We start from the raw sequence: 15,471 nt of genomic DNA, 5'->3' as shown, positions 1-15,471 counted from the left end.
AATACATCTCCCAAATGAGCACATTTTCAAAAGTAAAAATTGCATTGGCAAATTCAAATTGTCTACGAAATTCAAAATTCAGCGCATGTGTGTACAGCACGTATATATGCGGTGTATCAGTGTTGGTTGAACATTTGATACGAGGTGAAAAGTGAAACCGAATTGTGTATTATGGTTTGATGTTTGGTTTCATCAGCGCGTCATTCACATGAGCGTTTCGGTTCGGTGAAGACCCAAATAGAAGACAGTGAGAGAACGAATGTGAATAAAGTAAGAGCGCACGAGCCAGAGAGTGATATTGTGTGTTGTACAAACGTAAACAATCTCTCTCTCGTCTACAAGCGCATATAGTATTTCGGTTTGTCAGTGAGAAAGAGAGTCGCATGTTACCGTCGTGACATTACTTGTTTCACCACATGCAAACACCGATTGATGTAGTTGGGTGCAGCACATGCAGAGTTTTTGGAGAAAAAAAAAGAGAGAGAGAGACAGCGAGAGAGAATCGGTTCATCTTTGGCTGTAACAAGAAGCAAGCGGCGAGCAAACAAATCACAATCGACCGAGTGTTTGAGAGCATCGCAATCAGTCGTTGTGCGTTTGTCTTAGTGCAAGACGGTGTGTTTTCTGTCAATTCGTTTATTTTTTCTTTCTTCATTTTCGGTGAGTCTCAGTATTGCTGTTGCTGCTTCTGCTGTTGCTGTTATTTATTCTTGAGTTTCTATGTTTTATTTTTTTATTTCGCTGCATGCATTGTCTTCAGTTCATGCATTGAATTCAATGCAGTGAGTGTAGAGTAGACGAGCAAAATATCTCGTGCATTGTATCAAAACAGAATAATTTTGAAGAAAACTTATCGCAACGACAAAAAAACACAGACAATTTTAAGCCGAATCAAAAATTCAACCCAAATTTTAAATTGGGGGTTTAAGCAGTTTTGAAAAAAGTGCTAGTGCAACAATCGCCGACAACAACAACAACAACCAAATTTACCGAAAATCTGAAGAGAAACCAACGAGAGGAGAAAACAAATATAAGGTAAACTATATTTTGTTTATTGTTTGGGTTTTCGGTGTGGATTTATGAAAAATTGTTCAGTTGAAATTGTGAAAATTCATTCGGATCAAAAACGAAATAATCATGCGCTGATTTCATTCAGCTTCATTTGGTTTGATTGAGATGCAAATGAACGCAATAGCAACTTTATTTCTCCGCATGTATATGCAAGTTTTGTATGGCCCTTTATTTCGTTTTCTTCTCGCTTCATCTCATTCGTGCAATACTTGTGTTCTTGTTGCTGCATAAATTATTGTGTGCGAAGCAAAGAAAAACAAGAGTAACGCAACGCTGCTGCTAAATGTATATTGCATGATAAATTTGCTGCCAAAAAAGAATTAGTATGCGAACAACTAATTTCAACTCAAGTATTATGTTTTTTTCTCTTGGTCGTTTGCGTTCCGTGTGTATATTGTTTTTTATACAGAGTATGATTTCTATTTGTTTTATGCAAAGAGAGAAAAAAAGGGAGAAAAAAAATCGCAAGCGTTGTTCATAAATGAAGCATTGATGGCAAAGAAACAAATTTTTGATTGAAAAAAATCACCGATTTGTAAAAACAAGCACACCAAAAGATCAAGAAATGTTTTCAAGTCTCAATGACAAAAGGCACACTCACAGTGAGTCTCACACAAACCCAAAGCAAATTATGTACGTCAGTTGGAATATGGAAAAAAACACGCAGCTCACTTTTACGGTTTTATTGAGAGTGTTTGTTGCTCCAATCGACATCGTATGCACTATATATTCCTACATATATTTTTAGACAGAATCACCATAAACAGTGTGTCTAAAAAGAAAGCAAGCGAAAAATGTATACAATAAATTTTCATTTTACAACAAACGATATTGTAAAAAAAGAGTATACAAAAGAAAAGAAAAACTTCCGAGCTGCTAAACAATTACACCAATAGTTGTACACAAAAAGAGAACGAGAAGAGAGGCAAAAAAAAAAAAAATTACGACAATTCAAAACAAAGTTCACAAAACAAATACTACATTGCACATAAAGAGTTTAGTGATCTATTTATAAGTTTAAACAGATGGGGGGGAAAAGGACGGTAAAAAATGTATAATATAATAATAGTCATTTAGCGGAATAAATACTTGGCTAATTTTTACCGCTAAAACAAGGTAGAAAGGCAATGGAAAATTAATGATAACACAATGCGAACGGAACAGCGACTGAAAAGAAATGTTTTTTTTTTCACTAAATTATGTTAAGCGTTCAAGTTTGTAGCATTTCATTCCGATATTTTGAAATCATTATCTCTATGCGAAGAACGCGGCACATCAATTCCTTTCAATTAGTGATTTTATTGTTGTTGCTCATTTACTCTGTTTCCCAACGATTTCGTTCGTTTGTTTTGCGGCTTTTTTTTTGTCACCGCAGTTAAAAGGCGGTTTGCCTAATAAACCATGGGTAATAGATTTGTTATCGTTATTAAATTCTCGATTTATACACCGCACACTGTGTGAATGTGTTCATGTGCCGAGTCATACACAAATACACACATAAATGCAAAAAAAATTGGCCTAAAAGAATTGACAAAATGCTTCATCACAAGCATGTACGATATAATTGATTAAATTGGATTGTTAGACATGTAATAGTTGTTTGGAATAGAGCACGATAATTTTGATATGACATCTAATAAAAAACAATGATTACATATCTGAACAATTGATTTCAATACACTCACATCATTCAATTAGGTGCCATTTATCAAATTTAAGTTTGGACAAACCCGTTTTCTCTATATCAATGTTACAAATGAAAATAGATCAAATGGCTCTCTTATTAGACCGTGAAATTGTGTTCCATTCTATTTTTGTTTTTATATTCATGCAAATTTGCACATTTGGTGCATGGATCCACCCCCCATGTGAACACCTCTTTGATGGTACAAAATCCAAACAAATGATTCATCGTCGCTCGATTGACGACAAAAAGGAGACTAAGTCGTGTGAAATCGGCACCAAACAATGCCGAGAAATGAAAAACGGAGTGCAAACGACAACGACGTGAATGACGACGGCAATGATTGAAAAAATCAATATATGGCGTTTGTATTTCAGGGATAGACAATATATTGTGCTATATTTTATAAATATATGCAACGGAAATATGAATAGAAACAGGGCGAGCGAAAGAGTGAGAGTGAGAGAGGCGAAGCGGAGAGCATGGTATTTGCATGTATTTCAACGGACTCACATTGTCCACCATCAAAACAGGACACACATGCTCCAACTTTCAAGAGACCACCAGTCAATATTTTATCATACATTTCAGTACATTTTACGATACCGGATGACATCCAATAGTTTGCTCACGTAATATGTATTACACAGGCAGGTCGATAATACGACAAACATCGGCACATTGCAAACATTGATATATCGTGAGTTGGATTGAATTTCGGCGCTGAGACTTTGTAGTAACTACCAATAAGAAATAAAAAAATGTGTATTTCGAATGGTTGTGCGTGAAGAAATTTCATGTGATGAGGAAACCAATACGTTAAATCCACATTACGGCCGGCTACCGGTTTTACTCTTTTGCTCTTCTTTTCAACTACGATTGCCTGCCTGCTCGCTCGCTCTTTTCCTTCAGAATTATATCGTGTTTTCATGCTTCACGCTATGGGCTTATTCAAGCTAAATTCCATGGGTATTTTTAATTTCGGGCGACTTTAAGAGAGAAAATTGTATAAAATTGTAACTATAACGTCACCGAAACCATATCGTGTGACCCTGTTTGACATGATGATTTGTTCTTTTTTGCTTTCTTTAAAGAAAACGATAAATGCCATTTTTGCATGGAAAAATAGCTGTCGGTCATGAAACATGCCGTTTTCGGTAGAATGATATAGAGAGCGCGGGAAAGGGAAAGAAAAGGGAGAAAAAGAGAAAGATAGAATTTCAACACAAATTGTATCATTTTGTCTGAAGGCATAACAAAAATTTCATTTTTTACCGTCATGATCACGTCCAAAATGCGATTTAACACCGTAATTTAGAAAAAAGGCATAACAATTCAGTTTTCTATGTCGCCTCGCTCACATCATATTGCAATTTGCACGAGACTTGCGGTATTAACTATAAAATTGTGTTTTTTTTTTGTTACTCTATTTGTACGTTTATTCACTTCAACAACTACAATTATGCGCAAACCACAACACACCAAATTTGAATTCGCTTTTTTTTTCAAAACATTTTTGAGCATGAATTTAAATCACACAAATAACGGTTCAAAGTTGCGCAGCACTTTTCCGTTCATTTTAATTATTATTGGCAGTGGCAATAAAAATGAATGAATATATTTTATAACGCTTCACCAGTCATTATAAATTGGTTTCATTGGTGTGGCGTACCAATTTTGATTCTGCTTTCTTTCTGGATTTTATAGAGGAACAAAAATCCGTACCACACCGCGTTCAAATGCCGTTTAATATCATATAAACAATTCGCTTTTTTTTTCTCGCTTCTAAATAAAAGCCATCGCATTTATTCTGCCAATTTTATTTGAATTGTGTGCATACACGCGCGCTCACGCTCGTCTTTCTTTTGCACACACTGCAATTCATACTAGCGCTCGAACAAACACACCACTTGCGCACATAATTCATCATTGGAATTTATTACAACGTTTCAAATAACAGCATTAATAACAAAGCCAACAATTCAGCTGTTGACCATTTCCATTGCATTGCGTATTGAGCACGACGATGGTGTGCTATTCAGTCGGTGCCTGTGCATAAAATTCAAGTGTTCTCTTCTCAGTTTATTTCGCATTTCTCATCTATAAAATATGTGCGGCCGACACTCACACACACACACTAAACGTATTACATGTTTACTACAATCATCTATTTACGCTCGAATCATCATCATCAAATTCAAACACGAATTTGATATTCTGCACATCAAATTGAATGAGCTGGTGTTCTTTTCTCGTCGAAAATCGTTTAGACACGTACGTTAGCAGACACACACAAAAATCATCGCTACAAGCACACATTTATTGTGTGCCCTTTTTTTGCACCATTCAAATAAATAACAATGTACGGACTGTTTAAATTTAGAGATGATGGAATTACAAAAATCTTGAAATTTTAAATCACATCTTATACGTGTGGCATATAAATATGGGAACAAAACCCCATAAGTAGATGAGATGAAAAAATAGAACAAACATAATTAAAGCAGAGCCCAGATTTCAACACAGATTTTCTGTACATGAAAAGAAGAGGAAAAAAACGGAAAAATCATAATTATTCGCTATTTTGATTTTTATTGTGAGTGAATTCGTCCATCTCTCTCTCTTTATCTCTGTTTCTCTCAATAAAAACCGCATCAAAAGCATCAATAAGAATCAACCGACAAATTCGATGAAATAGCGATTAAATCATTCCATTTCCGATTTTTATTTTGCCATTCATTCATTTTATGTAAATGCTTTGATTATTATGTACCGCGAAATTGATTTCCATCTCTGCTAATTGAAATTGCTTGATTCGATCAGTTATATGATGTGTTTTTTTCGCCTTTTTGCTCGCTTGAATTCAGCAAATGATGAGTATGCTGAACGCATTTAGTTGCACCTCCCATGCACTGAATTTAGAACGAATTTGAATACAATAATTTGTATTCGGTGAATTGAAATAAAAAAAAGAGAAACAACACCGTCGAACTGTACTGATGAATAGTCATTATTTTAATTTAAGGAAAAAAATACAGCGAGAACAAAGGTGTGTGTGTGTGTGGGTGCTGTGAATTGGAAATGCAATCGAGTTACAATGGCATCAGTTGAAAAATATGAGCTAAATCCAAATCGATTTTTGCGGTAACTGTCATTTTCAATATTACTTGCAAAAACAAAACATGTTCAGTTTTTTCCAGAATGTCATGCACACATGTTGGTTGCGATGAAATCAAGGGGAAACAAAAGACATATACGGTCATTTAAATCTTTAAATTTGCCTGGTTTGCACATTAGCTCATTCGCGCTTTCAATTAAGGTTTTGCATAACAATAGTCAATGAAGAGAGCTCAAAGTAATTGACACGTGCTACATGCATTTTAAACAGCTGATGGCCAGTTTTCTTCTTATTATTATTCATCTTCTTTTTTAAGTGCTTAATTTACACCGCACTGAAAAAGCTATACAAATTTATGCATGCAAATATATTAGCGAACAGGTAAAAGTGAACCAATACCAATTTATTCATCAAATAACAACAAAAATCGAAAATTGTTTCTCACAATCGCTATCGCACACCAGTCCCACTCTACAGCTGTGCCGTAAATAATTTCCGCCAAACATGTAATTGAATGGTTATGAGGTCGATGTGATCAAACGATTCGATTGTTATACCATGCCGATTTATCAATTTTCGATGTCAATGAATTATATTATGCAAAATAATGCATATTCATTTTATACGAGTCAATGATCTCGCACAGTTCATGCCATTTTTATCTATATATATATATTTTTTTTCGTTATTTCGAGATAATCAGTACGTTTTGAGTAGACATTAATTTTGATATTTTTGTTGGCGTTGAAGTTAGTTTCAATCAAAATCACTCTCTTTTTACTTGACCGTCAACAAGTCATGTTACTTAAAGACGCGTGTTTTATTGCTGAAACTATAGTTAAAAGATAACCTTGAAATTTTTCTTGTCAACATTTTTAATCCAAATCGTCATTCGTCTGAAGTTAATGAAGTGTGCCAATAATTTGCATCATGATTCGAAACGCTAATTCTACAATCGGTAGTATCTCATTTGAAACTAGCGAAAATACCAAACAAATAATAATAAAAGGTGAAGAAAAAAAGTTTCTATTCTTTAGAAATATTTAACGGAAAGCCGCGTATTTTTTGCTATCAACCTCCACCTATCTTTCTCTCTTTCATATTCACGCTTTCTGCACAGCGATAATTTGCAAAAAGCAAAAAACGGCCCATAATCAGTAGATCACGATGAGAAAAAAATTATAATACACACGGGACAACGAAATAGGTAGATGCGAACGAGTAAAATGATAAAAAGAGTAGCGAAACGATAAAAGTGAGATAAATGTGGTATGAAATGAGATTGTCGTGACTATATGTCGGATTGTCGTCTACAATTTCAGTCATGTATATTTCATTTCAAATATTTTGTGCATAAATTAGTCATATGTTTGCATACATAAGCAGTTGGCCACAGGTGATGAGAAAAGAATGATAAACTATATTGTTGTTATTGCAGGAATAACCCGCCACATTTTATGCACGTGTAAAAACGTCTTCTCTTGTTCCGTTCACATGAATGCAACGTTTGATTGATTCCGAACTTCTAAAAGACATGATTTAACGATTTATCTGAGATTCTGAATATGAATAAAATCAGAAACTGTTCCTCAGAGCAATATATGTGAGGAGGAGTGCTCAGAGGAGCCGGTGGAGCAAAGGTCCTCCTCAGTGAGGAGCAAAATACAAAAAATTAAAAAATCATAATGGTGATAACAGTGGTTTCCAATGATGTTTTAAGAGCAAATCAAGAATGATTCCACATTATCCATAAATAATCAAACGTGAATTAAACTAATGTCACAAAATATTTTGATTTGATTTGAAAATTAAAAAAAAATGTTCACTATTATTCGGTAAATTTTTCTCCATTTTTTTTCTTTTTCTTTATCCTTTTTTGTGTTGTTTCTTTTATCAATTCATTCAAATTCTGCTATGACTTTTTCGCGTGTTTCTTCATAGCTTCATGTCTGATCAATATTTGTGAAGTCAATTGAAGTGACTTTGTCAATTGCCGGTTGAGTGCCATACCATTTTTCCGCAATTGCACAGTTCGTTAGAATCGCTTGGCTGAATCAAAAGGAAATGAAGAGAAATTGATTTTTTTTGTATCGTTGAATTTTTGCCAAACGCACACACACCAAGCACGCTTAGTCATTTTTCTTGCTTTTAGACACAATTTTAAATTTAAATTGTCATTTTATGTCTTAACTCCATCGTCACAATGTGTTTTCTTTTAAGAACGGTACAATGTTGTTTTTAATTTTAATTACTCGACTATCTAAAGAATGGAAGTTGGCAAGCGACTTATGTTGAATAAAAAAAAAAACGAATCTAATAACTTCCGTTAAATGTTGAACAAGATTGAATGTGTTGCGGTTGTCGATGACTGAACATGACATCAACATATAGTGGCAAACCGTGCTTAAGTCATGCACTGAAGAAAAAAAAAGTAACGTGAAAAAGAGCACACAGCGCGCGCACAACCACCGTGTGTGTTTATATTGAAGAGAAGAAAAAAAAACTGTTCCGAAGTTATCAAACCAAAAACGTTTGCACAGCGACTTCTGCTACGTTCTTCAGCGATGTGGCGAAGATGCACGTCAGAAAGAAAAAGACAGAAAAAAGCACAACAATGCAGCCAATGAACTTGCCGGAGGGAAAAATTCTCAAGTTTTTTTTATTTCGAAAAAAATCTTCGTTGGCTTTTATTTATGTGCAAGTTTTGCTTCGTGTTCAAGATGCTATCGAATTCGAGTTGATTATAGAAGAAGAAGAAAAAAGTCAGAAAAGTATCAACGAATGAATTGAAGTTGCAACATTTTCATCCATCTAAATGAACATTATTTAATTATTTTATAAAACAGAAATATTTGTTTGCATTTAAACCAATGAGAGTGACTTAAGTTTGCTTAACAGTTTGTGGAAAACTTAACATTATTTCGGTGTTGATTGATTGAATTTGTCATAAATTTTGAATTTGTCTCACGGTGCATGCCATCAAGTTTTCGAGAATAATTTTCATCATTTGTCAACAGCGAAATATAAAAGGAACTGTGCAACCAACTGAACGCAATAAATTGTGTCTGCTCATCACTCGAGCTACAATTTCTCGGAAACAACGAAGACCAGACAATTATATGAATGCTTGAGAATAATAATGAAACTTAATTTTTGTTCAAACTGAAGTGTCCCTTCGAAATATATCTAATAAAAGTGTCCCAAGTTTATATGGCAAACTATATACAAACTTGGGACACTTTTATTGGAAATATTCCGAAGGGACACTTCAGTTTGAACAAAAATTAAGTTTCATTATTATTCTCAACCATTCATATTATGTTCGCATCTTAACTGTTTCAACAGTTTTCATTAGTGAAAATGCTTGCAGCAAATCAAATCAATAGAGAATATATATATGCTATAGCAGGGAATAAAATAAGCCATTTTTAGAACATCCCAAACTGAGTGTATCTATTCATTTCCAATCACAAAGAGTATTGTCGTAACCAGGTCTCCAGGGGGACCTCTCGAACCCCTTGGCCAGAATGTATGATATGGCACCCGAGTGCCATCGACATCTCTGCATCAATTCAAAACAATACTAAACTATCGAAATGTTGATGTGGAGCTGCATTTGTTTGTTGTTTTATTCCCTGCCACATATTACGTATAATTTATACCGTATCGATAATTGCGCACTCTCCTGATCCGATTGAAGTGATAAAATCATTTAACAGTACGTGTACGACCCAGGCCCATAGATAAGAATCTATAACACATCGACACTTTGTACAATATAAAAAACAACTAATAATGCTTATACTGGCCATCTTCAACACAATAATAGTAATAAAACACTTGAAATATACGGGTTTCGTGATATGAAAACGAAACTATGTAAAATTTACAAATATCTTATTATATGATTTATATATGCCGCATACATTGTGCATGAATTCGATCGCTGATTTCGATCAATAAATTACTGCCATACTTGAGTGCGTGTTAATTTAATCTAATCAAATTGATTGCTTTGAACAGCGCGATTTTCGTGACAATATAACTAACGTCGACACTTGGAAGGTCATAAAATAGATTAAGATATCGATTTTTGTTCAACAACAATTTTAATAACAGCTTCACAATATATAAAGTCATTATTTTTGTTTCAATTTCAGTACCCGTGTATGTTGATTTGGTAGCAGCACAGCGGCAAAACTCATGCGGTAGCCTTTTCAAATATCCCTGCACCAATATTAGGATGTGAAATAGAAACGAGTTCATCGACTCCATTGACTCGTTGTAGTTTTTCGTAGTTTTGGTTTCATCGGAGCAACTGGGATAAAATTAAGCATAAGAATTCTCTTAAGAAAAGGGAAAAAAGGGGACAAACATAAATTGAAATTGAACCGCATTCCAACCCAAAAAACTAACTATGACATTCAAAATTCTTCGTCGTGGCACACCGCGATGCATTGGTTTATTGTCATTGTTGGTTGTGGCAATTGTATGCCTGTATTACATATCGATTGGTCAACAGTACAATCCGAAGAATTTACTAAAACGACGGTAATTTTGTCTGAAATTTTATTTCATTGCATTGCATTTCGTTTGATAACGAAGTTATTTCCGGATGGAATGCATTTAAATTGTGACGCCACTGTGATATGGATAGAGAGAGAGTAAAATATTAAGCCGTTTTATTTGAATCATTTTAACAACAGGACAGAGAATGCGGCGTTGATTGTCGATAATAATTTGGACGATGATGTCGGACGCAGAAACATAAAAGAGACACACTCAAAACCATCTGCAAATGATGTAACGAACCATGGATGGCGAAAATGTGTGGCATTAAAAGAATCCGATTCAGATATAACGACGCAAGAAGAATTTTATAAATTTGACTTTCAGGTAAATGCCATACATTCCATTTACAATTTAATTTGATATGCGCGCTTTGACAATGTTTTTCCACGAATCGACTAATTTTAAACTTTTGTGCATTTTCTCTTACAGCCAAATTGGTTGCGAAATAAAGAATTTTGGGACATGTCATTTGAAACACGATATGAAGCATTGAAACGAACTGATCGACCAAATCTGCGTGTCTTTATTACACCATTTTCGCACAATGATCCAGGGTGGTTAAAAACATTCTTGGGCTACTTTCAACAAGATTCGCGACAAATTTTAAATTTCGTCGTCGATCGAATGCAAGAATACAAAGACATGACATTTATTTGGGCTGAAATAACAATTCTGCAACTATGGTGGGATCAAGCGCATCCAACGAAACAACGAGCACTTAAACAATTGATCAACTCCGGTCGATTTGAGATTGTAACTGGCGGATGGGTAAATATTTTCTTTTACATTATTTGAAATTTGTTGTTTTTCACAATATTCATTATCTGTTATAGGTAATGACCGATGAAGCAAACGTTCATCTGTACGCAATGGTTGATCAGCTAATTGAGGGTCACCAATGGTTAAAGGACAATTTGAATTATACACCAACAACTGGATTTTCCATCGATCCCTTCGGCCACGGAAGCACATTACCGTATTTATTGGCTGCTAGCGAATTCAAAGGCACCATTATCCAACGCATTCATTACGCATGGAAACAATATTTCGCTAAAAATCAATACGGTACCTTTTTTGATCTTTGAACACCAAAGATTCAGTGAACACAGAAAAAATATTAGTTTCGATTTTTAATAATTTCAGGCGATTTTTACTGGCAACCGTATTGGAAATCGGAAAACGCTGATTCACGAACCCTTCTCACCCATAATATGCCCTTTGACATCTATTCAATTAAAGTAGTCAACAAAATATTCATTTTATTTTTTTTGTTTAATAAAACTAACATCTATTCAATTTTTATTTAAAGCATTCATGCGGTCCACATCCTTCGATATGTTTAAATTTTGATTTTCGTAAAGTTCCTGGCGAATACACGGAGTATTCAATTAAGGCCCAATTCATAAACGAAGCAAATGTTGAAGCCAAAGCTGATTTATTGTTGGAACAATATGCTAAAGCTGCAACATTATATCCTCATAATGTTGCGTTTGTACCGCTCGGCGATGATTTTCGATACAATCGAGAGAAAGAGGTCGAACAACAGTATACAAACTATAAGCTTTTAATTGATTACATAAATGCTCACCCAGATCGATACAATAATACCCAAATCTCGTTTGGTTTACCCAAAGACTATTTCGATGAAATAAATCGTCGATATCAAAAATATCCGCATTTAAAAGGCGACTTCTTTGTTTACTCTGACATATTTACCGAAGGAAAGCCAGCGTATTGGTCGGGTTATTTTACAACACGTCCCATGGTAACCAAAAACTGCAAATTAATATGACCTTTAAAGAAAATTTTCTTCAAAAAAATAAATATCTTCTATTTCAGTACAAAATGTTGAGCCGAGAATTAGAGCATAATCTTCGTTGTGCAGAAATTTTATTTACCATTGCATTAAATCATGCACGACAACATCATAATACCAATGCATTGCGAATTTTCGAAAAGAACTATGAGAAAATGATAATTGCGCGTCGTAATCTCGGTTTATTCCAACATCACGACGCCATAACTGGAACATCCAAAGCAATGGTAAATATATGACTCATTTATACATAAAATATGTCTTCCGTTATTACGCGAAAGTTTGAACTGTTTTTTATGTATTTTCAGGTAATGCGTGATTATGGTTCACGTTTATTCGAAAGTATTCGTGATACGGTTCAATTGCAACAGACGACAATTGAAATGCTGATGCAAAACAAGCCATCGACTGAAAAGTATCATATCATCGTTAGCGAACTGGAACGTGATTCGTTTAATAGATTGCCGAAGAAAACGCCAATTGTTGTGCATCCAAATAAACAGGCCGAAATTGTATTGTTCAATGCATTGGCACAAGATCGCCTTGAATTGATTGCATTACGCACAAGAACTCCAAATCTTAAAGTCATTGACAATAATGGAATGGATGTAAAATTTCAAATAAATCCCGTTTGGAATATCACCGATGACAATCAACAAAATGTTAATTTACTCAGAGCATCAAACCACATATTCGAAGTCATATTTCTGGCAAATCTTCCTCCATTAGCATTAGTTACGTATACGGTAAAATATACGGAGAAACGAAATTCATTGGCCACCGTCTATTGTAATGAGTGTAAGGAAAGCAATGCAGTCGATCGTGGTGAGGATGTGTTTGAGGTGAAAGCCCGTCAAGCCGGTGATATTCAATTGGAAAATGCTCAGATGCGACTCCTTTTCGACGGAGTCAATGGTTTCTTAAAAACAATAACGCCAAAAAATCACCGTAAACCTGTTCAGTGTGCTATTAAATTTGCTGCCTATCGTAGTGCCCAATTTCATTCGGGCGCATATTTATTTAAACCCGATCGTGAGGAAAAAGATAGTGAAAAAGATGTATTAGAGCAATATAATGGGAATCAATTGATTTTCATAACATCAGGTCAAATATCTAGCGATGTAACGGTGATTTATGGCAATTTCTTAGCGCATACAATTCGAATTTTCAACAGTGGCACCTCATTCGATAGTGCAATTTACATTGAGAACGACATCAATTTCGAAGCACCGCCCAAGAATCGTGAAACCGAATTGTTTATGCGTTTTGTGACGAGTATTGATAACGGTGTTCGATCGGTCATGTATAGTGATCAAAGTGGTTTCCAATACCATCGTCGTGAAAAAGTCCAAAATTTGGGAGTCGAAGCCAATTATTACCCAATCACAACGGCGGCATTCATTCAGGACAGTGAAGTTCGATTGTCACTGCTAACCAATCATGCACAAGGTGCGGCCAGTCTTGAACCAGGATACTTGGAAGTGATGTTAGATCGCCGAACGCTTTATGATGACTATCGGGGAATGGGTGAAGGTATCGTCGATAGCCAATTGACACAACAACGCTATTGGCTCATTTTGGAGCAAATGATAGAAGGTGCCAATGATGATATCAATAATATTCCACCCGTTCCAAATCGCGACTATGAAACTCCAAGTAGTTTCGTTAACCATTTGTCCAATATTCTAAACTATCCAGCGAATGTGTTCTTTGTCGAAAATCAAGATGACACCACACCAAATAAGCTTAGCAAACAAGTTTCATTATTTAAAATGAATTTTCCATGTGATGTACATTTGGCAACACTGCGAACACAAACGGAACGTGATTTAACTCTATTTCCGTCACAGCGGGCGTTACTGTTGCTGCAACGGCAAGCGGCCTCTTGCAAAGTTCGTGACATTGGCAATGTATGTCAGAATGAGCACGGTTTCAAAGTTAATGATTTAGATATATTTAATAACATCACATTAGCACGTGTATTCAAAACATCATTGACTGGCGTTCATCAACACGATCGTATCACACATTTTAACAGCGTTTACATTCAACCAATGGATATGGCCACATTTAATTTGACCTTCGTTTAAGAAATCTTTCCGATCCGAAAATGAGCTAATTTATTTTATAGGTTCTAGTGCAATATTACCAACAATTCATTTTAAGCGTAGCGATTCGTTTTTAGTTCAATTTTTATTTTAACATATTTTTTTTTTGTTTCTCTCTCGATTTTGTGCATTGTCAATTGTTTGTGAATAATGTAGGTAATTTGTGATTTTAGATGAAAATAATGAGAATTTTGTATTATAGATATTTTTTGATGGGATACGAATGGATGGCTCTTAAGACGATGAAAAAAATTCATGCGAAGAAATTCAAACCACACTCGTTTAGCGAATGTGATGATAGCATATGACAGCTAAACCAAATATTATATTATTTTATTTCTTTTTATTTGACTTTTGGGACAAAAAATTGATTTACCATTATAAATCGGATGAACATTGACAAAATCACAATAACATCGACTTTTTTGAAGAAAAAAAAAAGCGAAAAGAAAAAAAAAGAACCAAATAAATCTCCTAATCAGTTAAACACCCATAAAATATCCCAAGTAATGAAATAGCATAGAAAAACAAGTACAAAACAAATAGAAAACAATACACTTTTTTTCAAAGCCAAGAATATTATTCATTTACAAATATTTTCCGTATTGTGTACATAGTAAACCTCGTGAATAAGTTTTGTTAAATTTTAAGTCAAGGCCGAAATCTGTACAATTAATTCGAAATATTTTTTCGATTGAATTTTCAATTATTGATTTATTTAGAAATTATTCGGCGAAATTTAAGAAAATAATAAATGGAGTTTATGACGATTTTTTTTTTCAATTTTGATAAAAAATGTAAAACGTAATTTCTTTATTTAATTTTTTTTTCCAATTTTTTTTATCTATAGATAGTCGGAATAGGTTTATTTTTTTAGAAATAAAAAAAATGATTTCACTTGAAAATGCATATTTTGAGCATATTTTTTTGGATTATGTTCAAATGGAAAATATTTTGAAATAATTGCTTTAGTAATTTTGGCTCGACTATATTGTGAAGAAATTGTAATTTTTAGTGCAAAATTATCTAATCACCAGAAACATAAAATTAGATTTTTATTGTGATTTTTTATTGTTTTCGAAAGGATCCGATCAAAAAAATG

The 15,471-nt window shown here is 34.2% G+C and overlaps 1 protein-coding gene across 2 annotated transcripts; it reads left to right on the top strand.

Moving 5' to 3' along the window:
- The first annotated feature begins 240 nt into the window (after positions 1-240).
- LOC116341610 (alpha-mannosidase 2) lies at positions 241-14,938 on the top strand. Of its 2 annotated transcripts, XM_031768781.1 has the most exons (10): positions 241-660; positions 761-1,035; positions 10,034-10,424; positions 10,580-10,769; positions 10,875-11,213; positions 11,279-11,510; positions 11,589-11,683; positions 11,755-12,210; positions 12,285-12,488; positions 12,570-14,938. In XM_031768781.1, exons 3-10 carry the CDS (start codon positions 10,291-10,293, stop codon positions 14,349-14,351), a joined length of 3,432 nt encoding a protein of 1,143 aa, XP_031624641.1. In that variant the 5' UTR covers positions 241-660; positions 761-1,035; positions 10,034-10,290; the 3' UTR covers positions 14,352-14,938. The 2 variants fall into 2 exon arrangements, with proteins under 2 accessions (XP_031624641.1, XP_031624640.1); XM_031768780.1 differs by lacking the exon at positions 241-660 and having other exon boundaries at positions 676-1,035.
- Positions 14,939-15,471: the final 533 nt, after the last annotated feature.

This window comes from Contarinia nasturtii, unplaced genomic scaffold (assembly GCF_009176525.2).
Source record: "Contarinia nasturtii isolate CC-2019 unplaced genomic scaffold, AAFC_CNas_1.1 Cnas_scaffold_745, whole genome shotgun sequence".
In the NCBI taxonomy this organism is placed as follows: Eukaryota; Metazoa; Arthropoda; class Insecta; order Diptera; family Cecidomyiidae; genus Contarinia; species Contarinia nasturtii.
Note: the sequence above shows the minus strand (reverse complement) of the source record. Positions and strands in the feature narration are given on the sequence as shown.